This window comes from Hemicordylus capensis, chromosome 3 (assembly GCF_027244095.1).
Source record: "Hemicordylus capensis ecotype Gifberg chromosome 3, rHemCap1.1.pri, whole genome shotgun sequence".
Lineage (NCBI taxonomy): Eukaryota > Metazoa > Chordata > Lepidosauria > Squamata > Cordylidae > Hemicordylus > Hemicordylus capensis.
Genome location: NC_069659.1, coordinates 230,027,833 through 230,045,727, shown reverse-complemented (window position 1 = coordinate 230,045,727; position 17,895 = coordinate 230,027,833). Strand labels below are relative to the sequence as shown.

Below are 17,895 nucleotides of genomic sequence, written 5' to 3'. Positions count from 1 at the left end.
TCCTTTTCTTCAGGAAAGACTGAAAGGAAACAGATGTTTAACATTTATTCGTAAGGGCACAGAGGGCAGTGATGAGAAAACCATATTCCTTGTTTACTATATATGATAATTTACCACATTTACTTGCATCTCTTCTATCTTGAGGATGGGATACAAACTGAAAACTACACAATTGGGAATTTTATTGATGGACAAAGAAAAATTAAATAGATAGCTTCCACAGTCCCTGGAAGATTCCATACACAATTCCTGGGTCCACTGGAACAATTGGTTATGGATTCATGATTTTTTAAAATCACAATGTGCTTTTACCTTACAAAGGGCACAATCTAATTAAAATGTGTACACTTCAATTCCATTGATTTCAACAGGCTATAGGTACACCTAGTGTTCACTGAATTCTACTCAGAGCTGAGAGCATACAATATTTCCTGTGTTGTTTCCTGCTGTGAGATAACCTGCCAATGGAACATGTGTTAAGTTGTTTGTATGTATTACTGGGTAGTGTAGCTATTTTCTTTCTTTTTTAAAAAACCATGTTTTCTATAAGATTTTTAAAAAGTCTGTGATAGAATGTTTTTGTGATATTTTCAGAAATACTGGTCACCTTTTCAGTACACGGTAAAATGCCTAAAAATATCCACAGGTAATAGATTCAGGCTACCCACCAGTGCCTCCAGAATCTTCAGTTGCAATTGCTGAAGCCATGCATAGTGGTGGCTGTCACATGTTTTGACAGAACACCACATTTACAATGCTGTGAGTGTATTTCATATAACCTTGCATGCTACATAAATTGTTAGCATCAAAACTGTAGCTGCTTGGCCTCTGAAGATGACAGAGTTATTATTTAGCATTTATATGGTGAAACGGGTGCCTGTGCATTTGGGATGTCAGCTTTTAGAAAAATGAGTGACTGAAAAGTCTAAAGGATCTCCAGCAGAGTGCTTACTAAGACAGTCTGGTGGGTTTACCAGCAAACAATATTTCTCTTAACTCTTACTTTTCCCTGTAGAAACAAAATGCCATAATATTATGTTTAGAGCTTTCCCCCCTTATAGTTCCTTTGCTTCCTTACATATATTGTGGAATCCATCTGCAAAATAGCATCTGAATATTGTTTGAGTAAGCTGCCCTTGAATCTATGACCTTTCCCTGGAGACATTTCTCCATTTATCCTTTGGGATGTCCAATCCTCTGCTTTGGTGCCTTGTGCCACCTTCTCCCTACCTCTCCTTTTTCTTCTCGGGCTTTTTCTCACTCTCTGTCCCAGTTCTTCTTTTCTTTTCTTAGAGTGGTCCAGTGTTCACTCTAAGGTGTGCGCACATGCGCATGCTCACAAGTTTTTTTGATGTCTGCTCAGTTAATTTTAGATCCCGCTCAGCTTGAATCAGGAAGGCCCCATGCTGAAGGCCCCCTGTATGTGCACGTGCGCACATACTGTCTTGATACTGCCGCTCAGAACACAATTCATTCTGCACACAGATGAAAAAAATTAGAGGGAACCCTGGAGTGGGCCACCTTCCCCATGCTTTCTTCCTCCCACATGCCCAGTGAATGGGACAGCTCTGAAAGGGTCCTTGGGTCAAACTGTAGCACTTTCAGTGGTGTAGCGAGCTTGAAGCTGGCCTGGGGGCAAACCCTGGAGCACCTTTGTTGGTCAGTGTGTTGCCCCTGTTGGTCCTCCGCTTGTCACTTTGTTCCCCTGCCTCTTCGCTCTCTGCTTCTTCCCCTGCCCACTCACCAGGTTTTTGTTTTGCGGAGTTGGGTCAAGAAAGTGTTGGCAGTGGGGGTGAGCAATAGAGGGGGTGGGGCATCAAGTCGCGTCCAATTATGGTGGTGCCACCCCTAGCGAAGGCAGAGGCATGCCTGCACTCTAGCTGGCTCCAGCTCCAGCCCTCCAGCCACGTTCCAGCCATTTCAGAGAAGCAGCATCTGGGAAGCGGCAGGGGCGGCAGGAGTGCCGTGCTGGGGGTGGGCAACACGGCCGCCACAAGCTGTCCAGTGGGAGAAAGGAGGCAGGGGGAGGCGAGTGAGACAGCCCTTGGGAGGGTGGTGTGGTTCTTCAGATCCATCTGTGCTACTGAAACTCCACCCCGAGCACTTTGAAAGACTTCTCTGATCTCTGCATCCCCTCATCACATTTTGCCTCATTTTTACCAATATCCCTCCTCCTGGATGCATGATATAAATTATGGACAGTTCCAAAACTATGCCTGCCTCTATAAAACAGACTGACAGAAAAGACAGGATGTAATGGCAGTGGTAAATGCACTTAGGGCAGGGTAGGCAGGATCAGTGATCGGCTATTAAGCATTATGCATTCTGAAATAAAATGAGGTAACATGTAGAACAATCCACATTGTGGTTTACTGTCCATGGCGGGTCTAATTACATAGAAATTATTGTGCAAGTATATTTAGTTCTGTGGGGAAATGTATGACTAACAAGCAGAAGGTTGCCAGTTCGAATTCCCACTGATATGTTTCCCAGACTATGGGAAACACCTATATCGGGAAGGCAACAGTGATAGAGGGAGCTGCTGGAAGGCATCATCTCAGACTTTGCGGGAGGAGGCAATGGTAAACCCCTCCTGTATTCTACCAAAAGAAAACCACAGGGCTCTGTGGGCGCTAGGAGTCGAAATCGACTTGACGGCACACTTTACCTTTACCTATAAAGAATGGAACAATCCACATGCACAGAATTAGTGATATTTCACTGGTATTTTAAGCACAACTACTCCCCCACCCCCACTACTGAAACTGACTTCTGAAACTGAGTATGGCAAATATCATAACAGACTTTATTTTTAGTTTTTTGGAATTTCATTTTAGAATCCTTTTGTTCCATGTATTACCACTGGTGGAAAAGATAACAAAGGACATTTTATGCACAGGATAAAGATCTCTTGTTAAAAAAATAAAATGCAGGGAAATGACTCCTCTGAGCCCTGTGCACAGTTATAGGTTTTGTTCTAGGTGAGATGCTGAAACAAATTGCTCAATTTTTATGACTTTTCATAGTCTAATTACATTGGGAATAGAGGACTGTGAAACTTGTGGGATGAGGAGGGAGAGAATGGACAGTGCATTGAAATTAAGTAAAGAAGTTAAAAATTTATACATCTAATCTGTGTTTTAAAGTAGTAATTTGGCTATAGACTTGAAACTCCTAACTCTTCAGTAGTTCTGTTAATGTCTACGGAACCATTTTAGAACAATTGGTTTTAGGACTGCAAACAACACCTGCAATCTACTTTGTGATCATATGCAGTGGTACTAGTGCTAAGGCATTCTGACCTAAAAAGAGCCTCATATTCAGACCAAAGGTCCATCTAGTCCTGCATTCTGTTTTCAACAATGGCCAATCAGATGCCTCCAGGAAACCTACAAGCCAAGCATCCAGTCAAGAGGCCTCCCCTATGGTTTGCCTAACCTTCCTACACACAAATACAGGAAATTGGCCGGAAAGAGGGAGGCTTTCAGCTCAACTGCTGCATCTGCACAAGGCACTGTGGGGCAGATGCCAAGCAGCCAATGTTGCAGGGGTCCAATTTGGATGTTTCCCTTGGCTCCCTGGGAAGGACTGGGCCCAACCAGCAATTGAAGACCATCAGCTGAGTGGACCTTCCTTCTCTTCCTGTGGTGTGAGATGTACATTTTTTCAGTCTCAGTGAGGTGGCAGCATTCTAACCAGTGACTGACTACCATATCTTTTCCTTCATAGTGTCCCATGCATCTTATATATCCATCCTATTTATTTATTATTTCTCTGTGTAAACTGCCCTGAGCCATTTTTGGAAGGGTGGTATAGAAATTGAATAGATGATGATGATGATGATGATGATGATGATGATGATGATGCAGCATTTTGATCTTATGTGAGGCATCATGGTGGGGGGAAGTGGCAGGTGTCAAGCAACCAGATTGCATGCTGCTGTGGATGTTACCAACCAATCAAGAATGAAAGAAACCAGCAATGCTGCCACGGCAGGGGGAAAGATGTCCAGAGTAGGGATGTGCCCAGACCGTGGTTTTAAGCACGTTTTGGGAAATTAAACAGGGGATCTATTTAAAAAGGAGAGCAGGTGCTTACTTGCTCTCCACTGCCCTTCCCAGCTTCCTGTTGGGGTGATGCGGGTCCCCAAAAGCCCTGCATGGCATCAGCACACACATGGTGCCCACGTATGCATGGGACCATGTGCATGCTGGTGACATGTGGGGTTCTTTGGGATGAGCACCGCCCCAGCAGGAAGCTGGAGGGGGTGGCAGAGAGCAGATAAGCACCTGCTCTCCTTTTTCTTAAAGTCCCCTTTTAAATTTCCCTAAAAGTGCCCAAACCACACTTTGAAATGTGGTTTGGACACATCCCTAGTCCAGAGGGGCCCTAATAGAGGTCACCTTACCAATGGCCATTTCAAACCATAAGTATATGGAGTATACTTTATATACAAAAGTATACAGTTTGGGATTTTTTGTTTCTGAAAAATGAGATAATGCCTCTTGTTTCTTACTAAACATTTATTCTCCATATGCCCTCCCCCCCCCCCGACTTTCCTCCACATAAGTTTACCATTGGTAGAATGACTGGCAATATGTCTTTAAATCTACTTGGACTACTAAGAACACCTTTAGTGTTTCTAGATTGTTAACAGCTGAAAAACCTAAATCCATCAACTTGCAGTGTAATCCTTTATCCTGTCATGGGCTATCTGTGATGTCACAAACATGGGATTCAGTGTGTCATCAATACAGTTATTGTAAAAGATGAGTTTGTACTACATTCATACAAAGATGGAGAATAGCTGAAGACAGCTGAAGAGGTAGGCTAAACTGTCATGCACACAGGGCAAGGTCTCCTCTCAGGAGCGGAGCGAGTCTGGCGGCGGCCCGTGTGTAGCTGCCATCGCGGTCCCCTGGCCCTGGCCCCCTGGTTCTGATGCCAGACACAGGGGCCCAGCTAGCCACGCCCCCACATCTGACATCAGACACAGAGGGCATGGTCTTCCTTCCAAACCGGGCCGCGTGGCCCTGTTTGGAAAGGAGATTTTCCCACATTGTGTTGGGCAGCATGCGCTGGAGTGACTCTCCCTGCCTTAAAGGCAGGGAGAGCCATTCTGGCCACACTGCCAGTGCAGCGAGGGCTGATCTCTCTCCTAAACGGGGCCGTGCAACCAGGAGCAGCTCTCGCTCCCTTTAAGGCAGGGAGAGTCACTCCGGCCGCACTGCCAATGCACCGCGGGACAATTTTGGCTCCAAACGGGGCCCCATTCGGGACCGAAATAAAGCCCCCGTGTCTGATGTCAGATGTGTGGGGCATGTCTGGGGCAGCACTAGGAGCCCCTGATTGGTCGTAGCCCGGGTTCTTTGAACCTGTCTTCCCAATGGTGGCTCCACCCCTGCCTCCTCTGTTATTGCCCCCGAGCTCTGGGATGCTCTCCCAGTGAATGTCTGCTCTTTGACATCTCTGACTGCTTTTAAAAAACAACTAAAGACCTTTTTATTTGTTCAGGCTTTTACCCTTAGGGGCTGCCAGGTTTCTCAGCTTTTCTGCCTCTGTTTATTTTATTATGGGGTTTGGGGGGGGGGCAGTGTGGGTGTTCTATTATTTTTACTGTTTAACTATTTCATATGATTTTTACATATGATTTTTAATGGAATTTTATCACCATTTTAACTTTTGTAAACCACCTTGGGATGCCTTATGAAAGGCGGTATAAAAATTGAACAATAAACAAACAAATAAATAAAATATGCATCTGTGTTAGAAAAATTAGGATTAATTTCCATCGTACTTTCAGAAGAAAGTCAACCAGTGTCCATCTTATCCTGAGTGTGCTGGTTTTTGCCAAATGTTTTTACTTGAGGAATACTCAAGAGTTTTCAAGAGTACTGCTCAAGAGTAGCAGCTACTTTTGTACCTCTAGATCTCTTAAAATAAAGCGGGATAGGATAATTTTAAGAAGCTTTTCCATAGGTGTTATATGACCCCTTCCAGATTAGCCCATATTAACAAGAGTAGTTCCCCTCTCTGCTGGAATGCTTGTGGGTCAGGGGGAACATATTTTCTCTTATGGTGGTCTTCTGCTAGTGATCTTTCTTTCTGGACAGAGGTTTTCCCAGAGATGATTAAAATTATAAAGCAGGCTCTGCATTTGAGTCCACAATTGGCATTACTAAATATATTTTTGGCGGCTAACTCAGTTATCGTCTAAGGATTTGATAGTATTTATGTTTACAGCTGCTAGACTGTCTATTGCTCAAGACTGGAAAAATAAAACTGACCCTTGATACTTGGTACCAGTACATGTGGCATATAGCTATATCAGAAAAACTGACCCATATTACTTGTCTTTGACTGGGTCGGGCCAATCCCAATGCTTTTTTCACCAGATGGTCTGATTTTATTTTGTTTACAAGTCAGGAAAACTTTGCCCATTCTCCACCTTCTGACCATATTAGTGTCTGGAAAGATTGTTAAATGAGGTTGTTTTGCAATCCAATAGAAATTAGACTTCTTGTGATTGTAGAAAGGGTTATATATTTTATGTGTGATGCTTGTTGTTCTATTACAAATGATTGTTTGTTATGTGTTATGTTTATTCAGTAACATTTAAAATCAAACTTAATAAATAAATAAAAACAAAGTGGGATGATTTCTTAGTCCAATATGGAGAAAGCTAGATACCTTCCCATTACAATCCATTTTTGTTTGTAAAAGACACCCAGCAATAAATTGGCAGGATCTTTATTATTATTTTTTCACATACAAGTTTGACAAATTTGCACTAGTATTTATATAGTATACATGTAAATTTGCAGTTCTTGTAAAATAGTCCTTACTGCTGAATCAGATCAAGCCCTAGGGAGGAGTAGTGCAGCATTGAATGCATCCCACCCCCCAACGTATATTTCACAAACCAAGGAAACTGGCAGGTGAACCAAGATAATCCATTTGTGTATGTATGTGTGCACACCGTGAAAAAGATAAAAGGAAAATGCAGCAGACTGGTAAAGGCTTAAATTTAAAATTTAAACTGAAGTAGATGGAGAGAGGAAATGGCAAAACGTGTCATTAAGATTATATACCATAATGAAGCAACTCTCCTTTTCACTCTAAGTAAAATGTTTGTAGTAAATGCTTTTAGAACAAATCTTGACATATTTATGAACAAGATCAGTGGTAGGGTATCTAGATGGGATAGTTCTGTCTGTATATTTCAGAGCATGTACTAGATCCTTTGAAGAGAGTGAGGCTATTCACACGATGGGAGAAAATCGGGCTAGCGGAGGATAGCCTGATTTCCTCCCATCGTGAGAACCATCGGTCACCCGCTTAAGTAGCCCGGCACTTAAACCGGGTTTGCGGAGTGGGCACTCCGCAAACCCGGTTTTTCTGATTGTGAGTTGCCGTGGCACTGCTCTGCACCGCAGCAATTCACGAGGAGACCCCCGGAGGGGAGGCAAAAAGCCACCTCCCAGCTCGGGGGTCTCTCCAGCATGCCCAGTGCATGGGGCTGCGTGGCCCCCGAACTCCCAAGCCCCCACCGGCTCCATAATGGAGCCGGCAGTCATGTGGGCAGCTGCTGCGGCCGCCCGGAGCAGACGGAATGCTCGTCTGCGGGGAGAGCTGGCTTAGCCCGCTCTCCCCGCAAACCCTCTCCAGGCGGCTCCCGCTGATCGTGGGAACCACGCATTGTATCCCTGTGGAGGCAGGAGAGAGATTGGTCTACAACATTTTGAATGCTGTGCTTATGCTGAAGTGCATAATTCCTCAGGAGTAAACCCATTGAGCTTGATGGAGCTTACTTCTGAGTCAGTATGCATAGCTGGATGTAGAACTGTAGCCACGTGATTCTTGCCTGTCCTCTACAAACAATATATTCTTTTACGCAATGGCAAACCTCTTGACTAATTCTGGGTATGTATCTGAACAGCACTAGCCCTTGCCCTTTGGAAGTCTGGTGTGCTTGCTCAAGAGTGCAGTGTTTTTTGACACTTCCTCTCTGTTCTAGAAGCGCTCTGTTACAGAAGAAACACACCGCTGAGGGTCCGAGACATGTTTCTGTTGTAACAGAGCGTTTTCAGAGCACAAGGAGAGTGCCCCCAAATAGTCACGTTCTTGTGCAAGAGTGCCTGCACTTTAGAAGCATGGGGCTAGCACTGCACACGTACTGCTCTTAGTAGCATGCATACAGCATTAGGAGGCCAAGCAGTGTTTGTTGTCTATAGATCTGCACATGCAGATCCTTAAAACAGTGGTGTTTAAGCTGGTAATCTCCAGACTTGACGACTGTAATGCACTCTATGTGGGGCTGCCTTTGTACATAGTTCAGAAACTACCATTGGTGCAGAATGCAATGGCCAGATTGGCCTCTGGGACAACCTGAAAAGATCATATAACTTTGCTTTTAAAGGAACTGCACTGGCTACTGATACGTTTCTGAGCAAATTACAAAGTGCTGGTTATTGCCTATAAGGCCCTTAATGGCTTGGTCCCAGGGTATTTAAGAGAGCTATCCTTTTTCATGAACCCTGCTGCTGATTAAGATCATCTGGGGAGGTATATGGTTTCCATTAGGGATGTGCAAGCCGGGCCAGTTCGGTTTTTTATAACCAAAACAAGAATGGAGGACTTACCACCATTGCAGGGCTCTAAGAGTGCTGCTGCAACCACCAGGAGGAGTCTCCCGAGGTTCCCCCTCTCCCCGTTGGCCTCCCACTGTCATTTTTGACCCATTTCAGGCCATTTCTGGCCCATTGCGGGTCTCTCTGTTCTGGCAGCAGTTATTTTCGAGGCTGCCAGGCATGCACACTGGTCATCTGCGTGACCCCGGCCATGCAGATGGCCAGTGTGCATGTGCAGAGGCCTCCAAAATGGCCACTGCCAGCACACCCATAACGGGCTGAAAATGTCCTGAAACAGGCCAAAAATGACTGGAGAGGAGGCCGGCAGGGGAAGGGGGGAATCTTAGGAGACCCCATGTGACCATGGCACCCCCCCCAAGCCCTGCAATGGCAGTAAGTCGACCTTTGTTTGGTAATCCCCCCCCCCGATTCCCACCTCCCCAAGCTGGGCCCAAACTTTTTGGACCCTAGCCGGACCAGGCCTGGTCTAGTTTGCACAGAACCAGACAGGACCTCATTTGGTTTGAGTCCAGTTCTACTCGAAGCAAACCTGGTTTTCTGGTTTTGTGCACACCCCTACTTGCCACTGTCTTGTTTGGTGGCAGCTTGGGACCAGGCCTTCTGCGTGGCTGCCTGGAATGCTCTCTCTGTCAAAAGAAGAGCTTCTCCCTCTGTGGCTGCTCTTAAAACACCCCCAAGCCCTGTTTTCTCAGGCTCTTAATCAAAATTAATTTTAAACTGTTTTCTGTTTTTAGGTTTATTGTATTTTAAATTATGTAAGCTGCTTAGGGATACACATTTCAGGCTGTATATACACAGGATACATAAATATGCTCAATGTTCAATTATGTCAGTTATGTGTTGGACGACAGTGTGTGTGTGTGTGTGTGTGTGTGTGTGTGTGTGTGTGTGTGTTTAGAGCCACACTCATATGGAATTGAAACAGTGCTTCAGGTACTGGGCCTTCAGCTACTAAGGCTTTTATGTGTTATGTATGTGTATATGCATACACATGCATTTTTATAAAGGTAAAGTGTGCCGTCAAGTTGATTTTGACTCCTAGCGTCCACAGAGCCCTGTGGTTTTTCTTTGGTAGAATACAGGAAGGGTTTACCATTGCCTCCTCCCACGCAGTATGAGATGATGCCTTTCAGCATCTTCCTATATCGCTGCTTGTTAGTCAAGCATTTCCCCGCTGCGCCACTTATATACCCACCCAAAATTTGGGAGGTTAGGTCTAATAATTGAAACACCATTTGGATTCCAAATCAGCCTGGTTCTAATCCTAAAGATATGACTTAAAGCATAGGGGAAGTGAGAAAGTATTGCAACTGTGTGTTGTCATAGGTATCTATACCTGTGCAGGTATCTTTTGCATGTATGAATAAGAAGACTTTAAAGCCCTTAATAGTCCCATCCTAATATGCAGCAGGAGAGATATGAAAAATATGTGATATACTGACTCTTGTACAATTAGGTGAGACTGTTGTAGTATCATATGTATATGATAGCACAACACTGGAGTTATCAGTGGTCGAGATCATATAAAGGAAATGCTAGAGAAAATTAATTCCAGAAGAGGGTCCTGCCACATAAATGGCAGGATGCAGCATTTCCCAGTGCTTTATCCTGGTGAACATATCTGTAATTGATCTTAAAGCAGAACATCATTCCTTGGGTGGCTGAGCACAAGCAGTACATCTATTTTTTACCTCAACACCAACATGTATAACAAATTAACTGTAAAATGACTTCCTTTATGGTTTACTGATTTTGAAAAGAAGGAACCACGTAACACCAATTATTATCTGATGTGTACAACAGTTATGCTTTAAACAACTGAATTTTAGAAATTAAAAAAAGACTTGAAAAACAAATCCACAGCTGAATTTTAGTGTTGCAGACAGAGAGATTTTTATCTAAACCAAATTATTCAGCTCTGAGAGAAAGAGAACCAAGAATATCTATTAAAAGACTGCAATTGAATGGTGGCTAACAGAAGAAATGAAGAGAAATGACTACAGTTGGGAAGTTAGTTCAGCATGTCCTTCTGAGAGGGAAAGTGAAGCTATTAAAAATAATGGTAGAATTCCATACAAGTTCATTTTACGGAGAACCAGCCATTGGGCCATAATTCTTGCCATGTTTTCAGAGGTGGTCCTTTCATGAGGCGAGGCACTTTCCTCAGGCGGCAGATTTTGGGGGCTCAAGCAGGGTGGCAAAATCCCCACCCCCACCCCTGCTATTGGAGCAGCTCTTTGGGACTGATATGAACCTTGTAAGCTTTGCAAGGAGAGTCTCTCCTCTCACTCTTCATAAAGCTTGCAAGAAGCACAAGGGGAGAAGAATGGGCTGCCAGCAACCTGCCCTCCTCTCTGCCTCCCATGCACTTTCAAAGCTCAGTTGTGAAAGGGAGCTGGCCCCCAACAGGGGCATTGTGGCAAGGCAGCATTTTGAACCTTGCCTCAGATGTTGCAGTACCTTGTGCCTGCCTATTTTATGCACAAATTCATCAGATTAGAAGTTGACAGGCAGCAGGATATAGCAGGATAGTATTTCCCCTTTCCCCCAAGATCCATGTTTTTGCTGTGATATCTACATGGTTTGCACACATGCAGATTCCTGTGTGTGCGCTCAATTTGTGTATTCTTTAGGTTTCTATTTATTTATTTGATTTATATACCACCCTTCCAAAAATGGCTCAGGGTGGTTTACAACAAAATAAAACCAATTAAAACCAATTAACAATTAAAATCAAAACTATAAAAACAGAATAAAACCTATTAAACATTCAAGCAGTTAAAAACCCTGGAAAACCAGGGCAAACATTTAAAACAATTAAAACAATTCACAACAGTTTAAAAACCCTGGAAGGCCAGTCCAAACAGATAGGTTTTAAGGGCTCTCCTGAAAGACAATAATGAACTCAAATTACGGATTTCTGCCGGGAGTGCATTCCACAGCCCAGGAGCAGCTACAGAAAAGGCCCACCTCTGAGTAGCCACTGGATGAACCGGTGGTAACTGGAGACAGACCTCCTCAGATGACCTTAATGTGCGGTGGGGATCATGCAGAAGAAGGTGCTCTCTAAGATCAGTTTTGAGGTTTAAAGATGAGGAGCGTTCCCATATGGGGATTTTAGATTGCTTCTCCACCAAAATGGAGGGTTTGCATTCACACATTGGCCAGATTCGTGCCCAAATCTGCATGAGATACTGAGGAGCACTTCACACATGATTCAGGTTTTTCATTGGGCTTTAGAGCCTAGCCCAATTTATGTCCAGGGTAAAAAAATCCACATCATGCATAGGTTTTGGGGGCAACTTCAAACTTGCAGTAAAGCCTCTCAGTAAAGCCTGCTGTCTGGTAAAGCTCCAGGTATGTATGATATTTACTACAAAACGACAGCCAAATATTCTGGATAACATGTTGCACAAGGCAATGGCAGTTTGACCCATCAGAGCTGCAGCTCATGTGGATGTCATGCAAGAGTGCACTCGTGAAGCTACTAAAAACAGCAGTATGCAGGGGCAGAGCCACCATTGCACAGCAGGGTTCAAAGAACCCGGGCTGCCAATGAAAAGGGCTGCCGGAGCCCTCCTTGTGTGTGATGTCATGTGCAAAGAGGGCAGGGCCCAATCGCTGGAGAGCCCACCCCAACCCTTCTGATTTCATTTCCAAACAGTGTTTGCTGGCTGGGTGTATTTTTCCCCCTTTCTCTCCCTCGCTGGAGGGAGAGAACAGGAAATAAACACAGCCAGGCAGCAAACACTGGCTGGAAATGAGCTCTGGAGAGCTTGCATGGACTATCCCACTGTGCATGGGCACTTGTACAGAGCCAGTGGCAGAGCCAGCCAAACAGCGGCCCATGTCCTGCCCCACCAGCAGCCCCGCCAGTGACACTCCATGCACATGATGTCACATGCATGGCGGCATGGCCCAGGCTTGGGATAGCCCACGCAAGCTCTCCTGAGCTCATTTCCAGCCAGGAAGGCACGTCACACGTTCCGTGTGAAGTGCCAGATGGGGTTTGGAACGAACCCAGTCGCTCGTTGCTGGGTGGCCAGATCCTTCAGGGGCTCCAGTGGATGGGGGAAGGGGAGCGCCGCCGTGCAGCAACCCGCCCCCCAAACCCCAGGAAGGCACTGTGCAAGTGTGTGGTGCCTTCCTGGGCCCCCCCCCGAGTGTGTCAGCCACAGCCGCAGCTGGTCCTTTGACCAAAAGGACAATCAAAAGGACTGACCAAAAGGACGAGGTTAATGGAGTGCTCACTCTGTGAACCTCATTTAGGGCTAGGGGTTTTTCGGCAGGCTAGCCGCCGTGGAACCACCAGGGTCGCCCTAGCCCAGTTTTCAGTGATCATCAGAATAGCTTCAGCATTTGCTGCTTGGCTGTTTATTTCCCTTTCTCTCCCTCCAGTGAGAAAGAGGAAAGGAAATAAATACGTCCCGTCAGCAAACGCTGGCTGGAAATGAAATCTAGAGGGCTGGGCTGGGGTATCCCAAGCCCAGGCCACACCCCTGTGTACACGATGTCACGTGCATGGGATGTCACAGGTGGGGCCGCTGGCAGTGCGGGACACAGGCCACCGTTCAGCCGGCTCTGCCACTGGCACTGTACGAGTGACCATGCGTGGTTTTAAGTACCTGCGCAAATTCACAACACTGCTGAGATCACCTTCCATGTCCGTGGCAACCCTGGTGGGTCAGAAATGCCAGCATTGCCTTGCATGACATGTCATCCCTTGCACCAGAATCCACTTTGCATATGAACCTTATGTCTATGCACACACTACTCTTGGAGCAGATGGTGTAGCTCTACCTGTGTATCCCTGTGTGAACCCAGTACTGCTCATCCCTTGCTGCTGAATTGTGTTGCTGACATGAACAGGAGCTTTGTGTGTACATTAAAGCTCCCAAATCTGTTACAAATAGTTTGACAGTCTTTGTTTTTGTTTTTGTTGATGAGTCTTTAGTTGGTAGGATCAGAATGTAAGAAAATCTGTGAGTCTTTCTTGTACTTTCGATGTAGTGGGTTGCAGGAATTCACCCCAAGATTTAAGGGAAAGAGATAAAAATGCCAGGTTTTCATATGTTATCTCGTATCTGTGAGATACTTAGGCTGATACATAGAAACTCTGTTCAGACACTATGTTGTATGAGTGTACAGATGTTTGGATGCTCATATATATTTTTGTGTGAATCATTCATTTTAAAAGTAAACCTGAGTACGGGTCCCTCAAATGCATGGAATAGACAGGAAGTACACTGTTCTGCTTGGGTTCAGTATAACATGTGAATAACTGTATACACAGTTTACTCATATGAGTGTCCAACATAATGAATAGTAATAGAGTCTATGTATTGTTGAAGTATCTTAAATTGGACATGCCCATCAGTGAATGAGGGAGGCCAAATAATGAGTATTTATGATTCCCAAAACACACCAGTAGGATTCTGTTGATAGTCATTGAGATAAACCTTTGTTATATTTCACACACAAATATTAATGTCCTCTGGGTAGGTAAATGCACCCCCTCTCAATAACTTCTAAAAATATCTTACGATGTATTGGGTTGCAGGGAAGAGTATGATAATCAGCTTATATAACTCTCTGTGAAGCTAAAGGAATTCCTGAGGTTTTTCTTTGCTTTTGTTGCTTATTTGCTAGAAAGATGGACAGTGCAATATACATCTGGAACCTCCCTCTCCTACAGCTTCAATACATCAAATGTTTTCCAGATTTGTTGCAAATTTTGCTTGGCTGATCATAGAAACCTTTAGGGATCTAGGGTTATGAGAATGTTTTGATCCCAGAAGCCAGTGAATTCAGCATTACATCAGATAATACCTTCAGGGACAAGCTGAAAATAGAGAATAAGATGAGTAGCGATATTCTGCTGGTGTTCTTTGATCTGAATAAGGAAAAAAAGAGGCCAATGCTAGAAGAAAATTTAACCTTGTTTTAAGCCTCCACATTTTTCTTTTCTTTTCTGAAAACAAAGTAATTTATAGCCTATGCATATCTGTCTCAATAATTTCAGAGCATGACTGGACTTACATTTGAATGCTTGTGTGATTGTCTCTGTGTTTTCCTTGAATTTGCAAAATGACAGGAGCTCATTTTTATACAATTTAGGAAATTGTATCCTGATTCAGCCTAAAGGGTGATGCATACACGAATAAGGGCGCTATCCATTTTTAATTTATTAGACTCTCCTGCAGAAACCCTTTCCATTACTTCCCTTAGCAGTTGTATCTCTGTATGTCTTAATGGCTGAGTTGCACCTAGGTAATTTTGGAGCCTGGACCTAGAGGCCTTTTGCTTGTTTCCCCACCGACTGCAAGATAAACCTTATATTGCATCATACCATTATATCATACCACAGGCACCATGAATATTGCAATTCCCAAGTTTTTGCAAAAACAGTGGCATTTACCACAGTTGTTTCTGCCGATATTTAAATAGCTGTGACAAACATAGATTCAATCCTGCCACTTAAATTAGCTCATACCACAATATGCTTAGGGAAAGGTTAGAACTTTATTTTATTAAAATACTTCCCACTGAACCTCAGCTAGGACATTCTGCATGGACAATCCTGCCACTCTCCTCCCTGTCTGAAGCCTGGGAGCAAGCAGGAACCAGCCCCAGCAAAGGCAAGGGGAGGGGAGAACTTGAGAGCACACATGGCAGAAAGAAACTCTTCAGCAGGCTTAGTGAGGGGAAGCATGGTGGTGGTGGGAAACAGCCCACTGGGTGGGAGGAATGCTGCCACTTCAGTGAGTGTGGAGGGAAGACATGTGGCAGTGGATCTCTTCCAGCCTTGTCCCGCAGCAGTCAATGTACTGTATACACAGAACAGCATAGACTTCCTCCTGCTGCCCACCAAAGCAGCAGCCAGCAGCATTCCTCCCCACTCTCTGGGGCTAGTTCTTGTGGCCGCCATGTTTCTTTCCTCCAGCCCACCACCCACTCCTGCCAATCTGGTGGCATTCCTCCCCACTTGTTGAGAGCTGGGGTTGGAAGGAATCAGCCCCCAGCAAGGGGGTGGGATGGGGGGGGAACAAAGTGATGGCGGGAATCAGCTCCAGAGTGGGGAGGAATGCTGCCGCTTTAGTGGGTGCCGGCAGCAGGGGTTTGGGGCTGCACAGGCACAGACTGTGCGGAAGGTGCTCTGCCTGCTGTGGCCGGGCGGGGAAGTGACTCGGGATGCTTCTGCTTATCACCTGCCTGGCCAGGCCTGGGCCCACTACAGCCACTGCCCATGATGGAGGCAGCAGGTGGCAGCAGGCTGGCCATACCTGGCCCTCAGCATGGTGGGAGCACATGAGAGGATCTTGCGTGAGTTGCAGGCTGGCTGCAGCCCACTCTCAGCACAGTCCAGTGCTTGGCTGCCCACCCAAGTGCAGTGCAGGCTGGCGGCAGTGCAGTCACCCTTGGCCCCCAAGCCAGGACATTCTTGGGGGAATTTGGGCCCCGCCAAATGTGGGGGACTAGACTTCTGCTCGGAGGTCCAGTCCAAAGGTGCCTCTGCTTAATGACTTAATGCTTTTTCTTGCAATACGACAGTAGAGCAAGGCAGTACTATCTATATCTTTTAAGGATATTTACAGGTTAGAAAGGGCTCTGTTGTGCAATTTCTTCTTGTCGTGGAGTTACCACAGATAGTTCATTTGCCTCTGCAGCAGATCCCAAACATACTGCCAAGCAGAATTGGCCCTAACCCTTGCCGCATTCTAAGGGGGAAATGAAAATCGCCTCCTTCCTAAAACAGCCACCAAAGCTTGGAATTCATATGCTTAATGGACACTCCCCACAAATACATCTTGTTTGAAACTGTTCAACTATTCTTGTTGCTGTTTCCAACAATTGCGCTAGTCAGCTGTTCCCATCTGAAATCACTCGCCCTTTCCTCTGCCCCAGACTGTGGGCAGATAGGATTTTCATACCACTCCCTTCTGCTGCCTCTGAGATATTTTGCCTTTTGTCTAGAACTTCCATACAAGTTGGGCATGAGATGAGGTTGAAATAGCAGAACACTTCTACAAGTAGCAGTAGGCTACTTCTGTTCTGAGTTAGCAAACTCTGCACTCTAAGGTTCTTCAGTTCTCTGCCCTTCTTATCAACTCCAAAACTCAGTCTGTTTCTCTCTTGCACAAGCTGCCTGAAATAGCTGTTTCTCTTCACTGACCGCACATTCAGGGAGAGGATTACCCTGCAGCCTCTCATCAACCCCTTCCATCAGGTGGAAATGAATACTTACATCTTACAAGACTCTCCCCCTCACCTGCCCAATCAGGGTCCTCTAGAACAGGGATTCTCAACATTGGATCCCCAGATGTTATTGGACTTCACCTCCCATAATTCCTAATCAAAGGCCACTGGGGCTGGGGATTATGGGAGTTGAAGTCCAATAACATCTGGGGCCCCAACGTTGAGAATCCCTGCTCTAGAACCATTAATGCCCCATTCAGAAACACCCTCTGGCCTCCTGGACTATTAGCCAGTGATCTGTCTTAGAAAAGAGTTGGCCAGCTAGCATTCATGACCATAACCTTAAATTTATTACATTAGCCTTTTCCCAATTTTTTTTACCCTCTTGCTGCTCTGAAGCCAAAAATATCTGGTCATTCCCATTCCTTGTTGTTTATATAATGCTGTGCCTCCACTTAGGAATTTCTATGGCTGGGGGATTTTCAAGTCAGGCCCATGCACATTCCACCAAGTAGACCCTGCTATTTGGTTAGGTAGGTGGCAAGCTACTCTCACAAAATTCTGCTCACATTAAACAAAATTTTCCAATCTCTGCAAAATGCAGGAGCAGACTCAACAGTCTATCACGTTGATATTACTGTTTTGTTTTTTGAAATTGTTAGTTGCCCTGGCAGCAGGTAGTGCTGAAGGGCAGGAGGGAAATTAAATTACGCTCTTCCTGTTCTTGGTATCAGGCACTGAATTAGTTAGACCCCACTGCAGCCTTAGATCTATAGGCTGCCACATGAGTGGTGGGTGGTGGAAATGCCCCATACCTTTTCATTAAGAAAGTTGGCATGAAACTTATGATTTGTCCTTTGGCACACTCCTTTCATAGTGTGTCATAACTCCCTATTATAATAGCCCAGAAATACCAAGGGGTTCCCTACCAACTATATGGGAAATAAATTGCTCTCATGCCTATTGAGTGGTTGCTAGTGAGCCGCTGATATTTTCCAATTTACTAGACATTCTCTTTTATTTAGCAGGGAGAAAGTAACTGGCCCTA

At 45.0% G+C, this 17,895-nt stretch overlaps 1 protein-coding gene across 11 annotated transcripts in view; it reads left to right on the top strand.

The window, feature by feature from the left end:
• CTNNA3 (catenin alpha 3) overlaps nucleotides 1–17,895 on the top strand; it is a 1,115,062-nt gene that overhangs the window by 134,900 nt on the left and 962,267 nt on the right. Inside the window, exon 1 of one of the 11 annotated variants that reach the window (XM_053307738.1) lies at nucleotides 8,888–9,023. The exons of the other annotated variants lie outside the window; for them this stretch is intronic. Coding sequence (XP_053163713.1) covers nucleotides 8,994–9,023 — 30 coding nt within the window. The 5' untranslated portion in view covers nucleotides 8,888–8,993. Of the gene's footprint in view, nucleotides 1–8,887; nucleotides 9,024–17,895 lie in introns of those variants that run through there. 11 annotated transcript variants of the gene reach the window in all.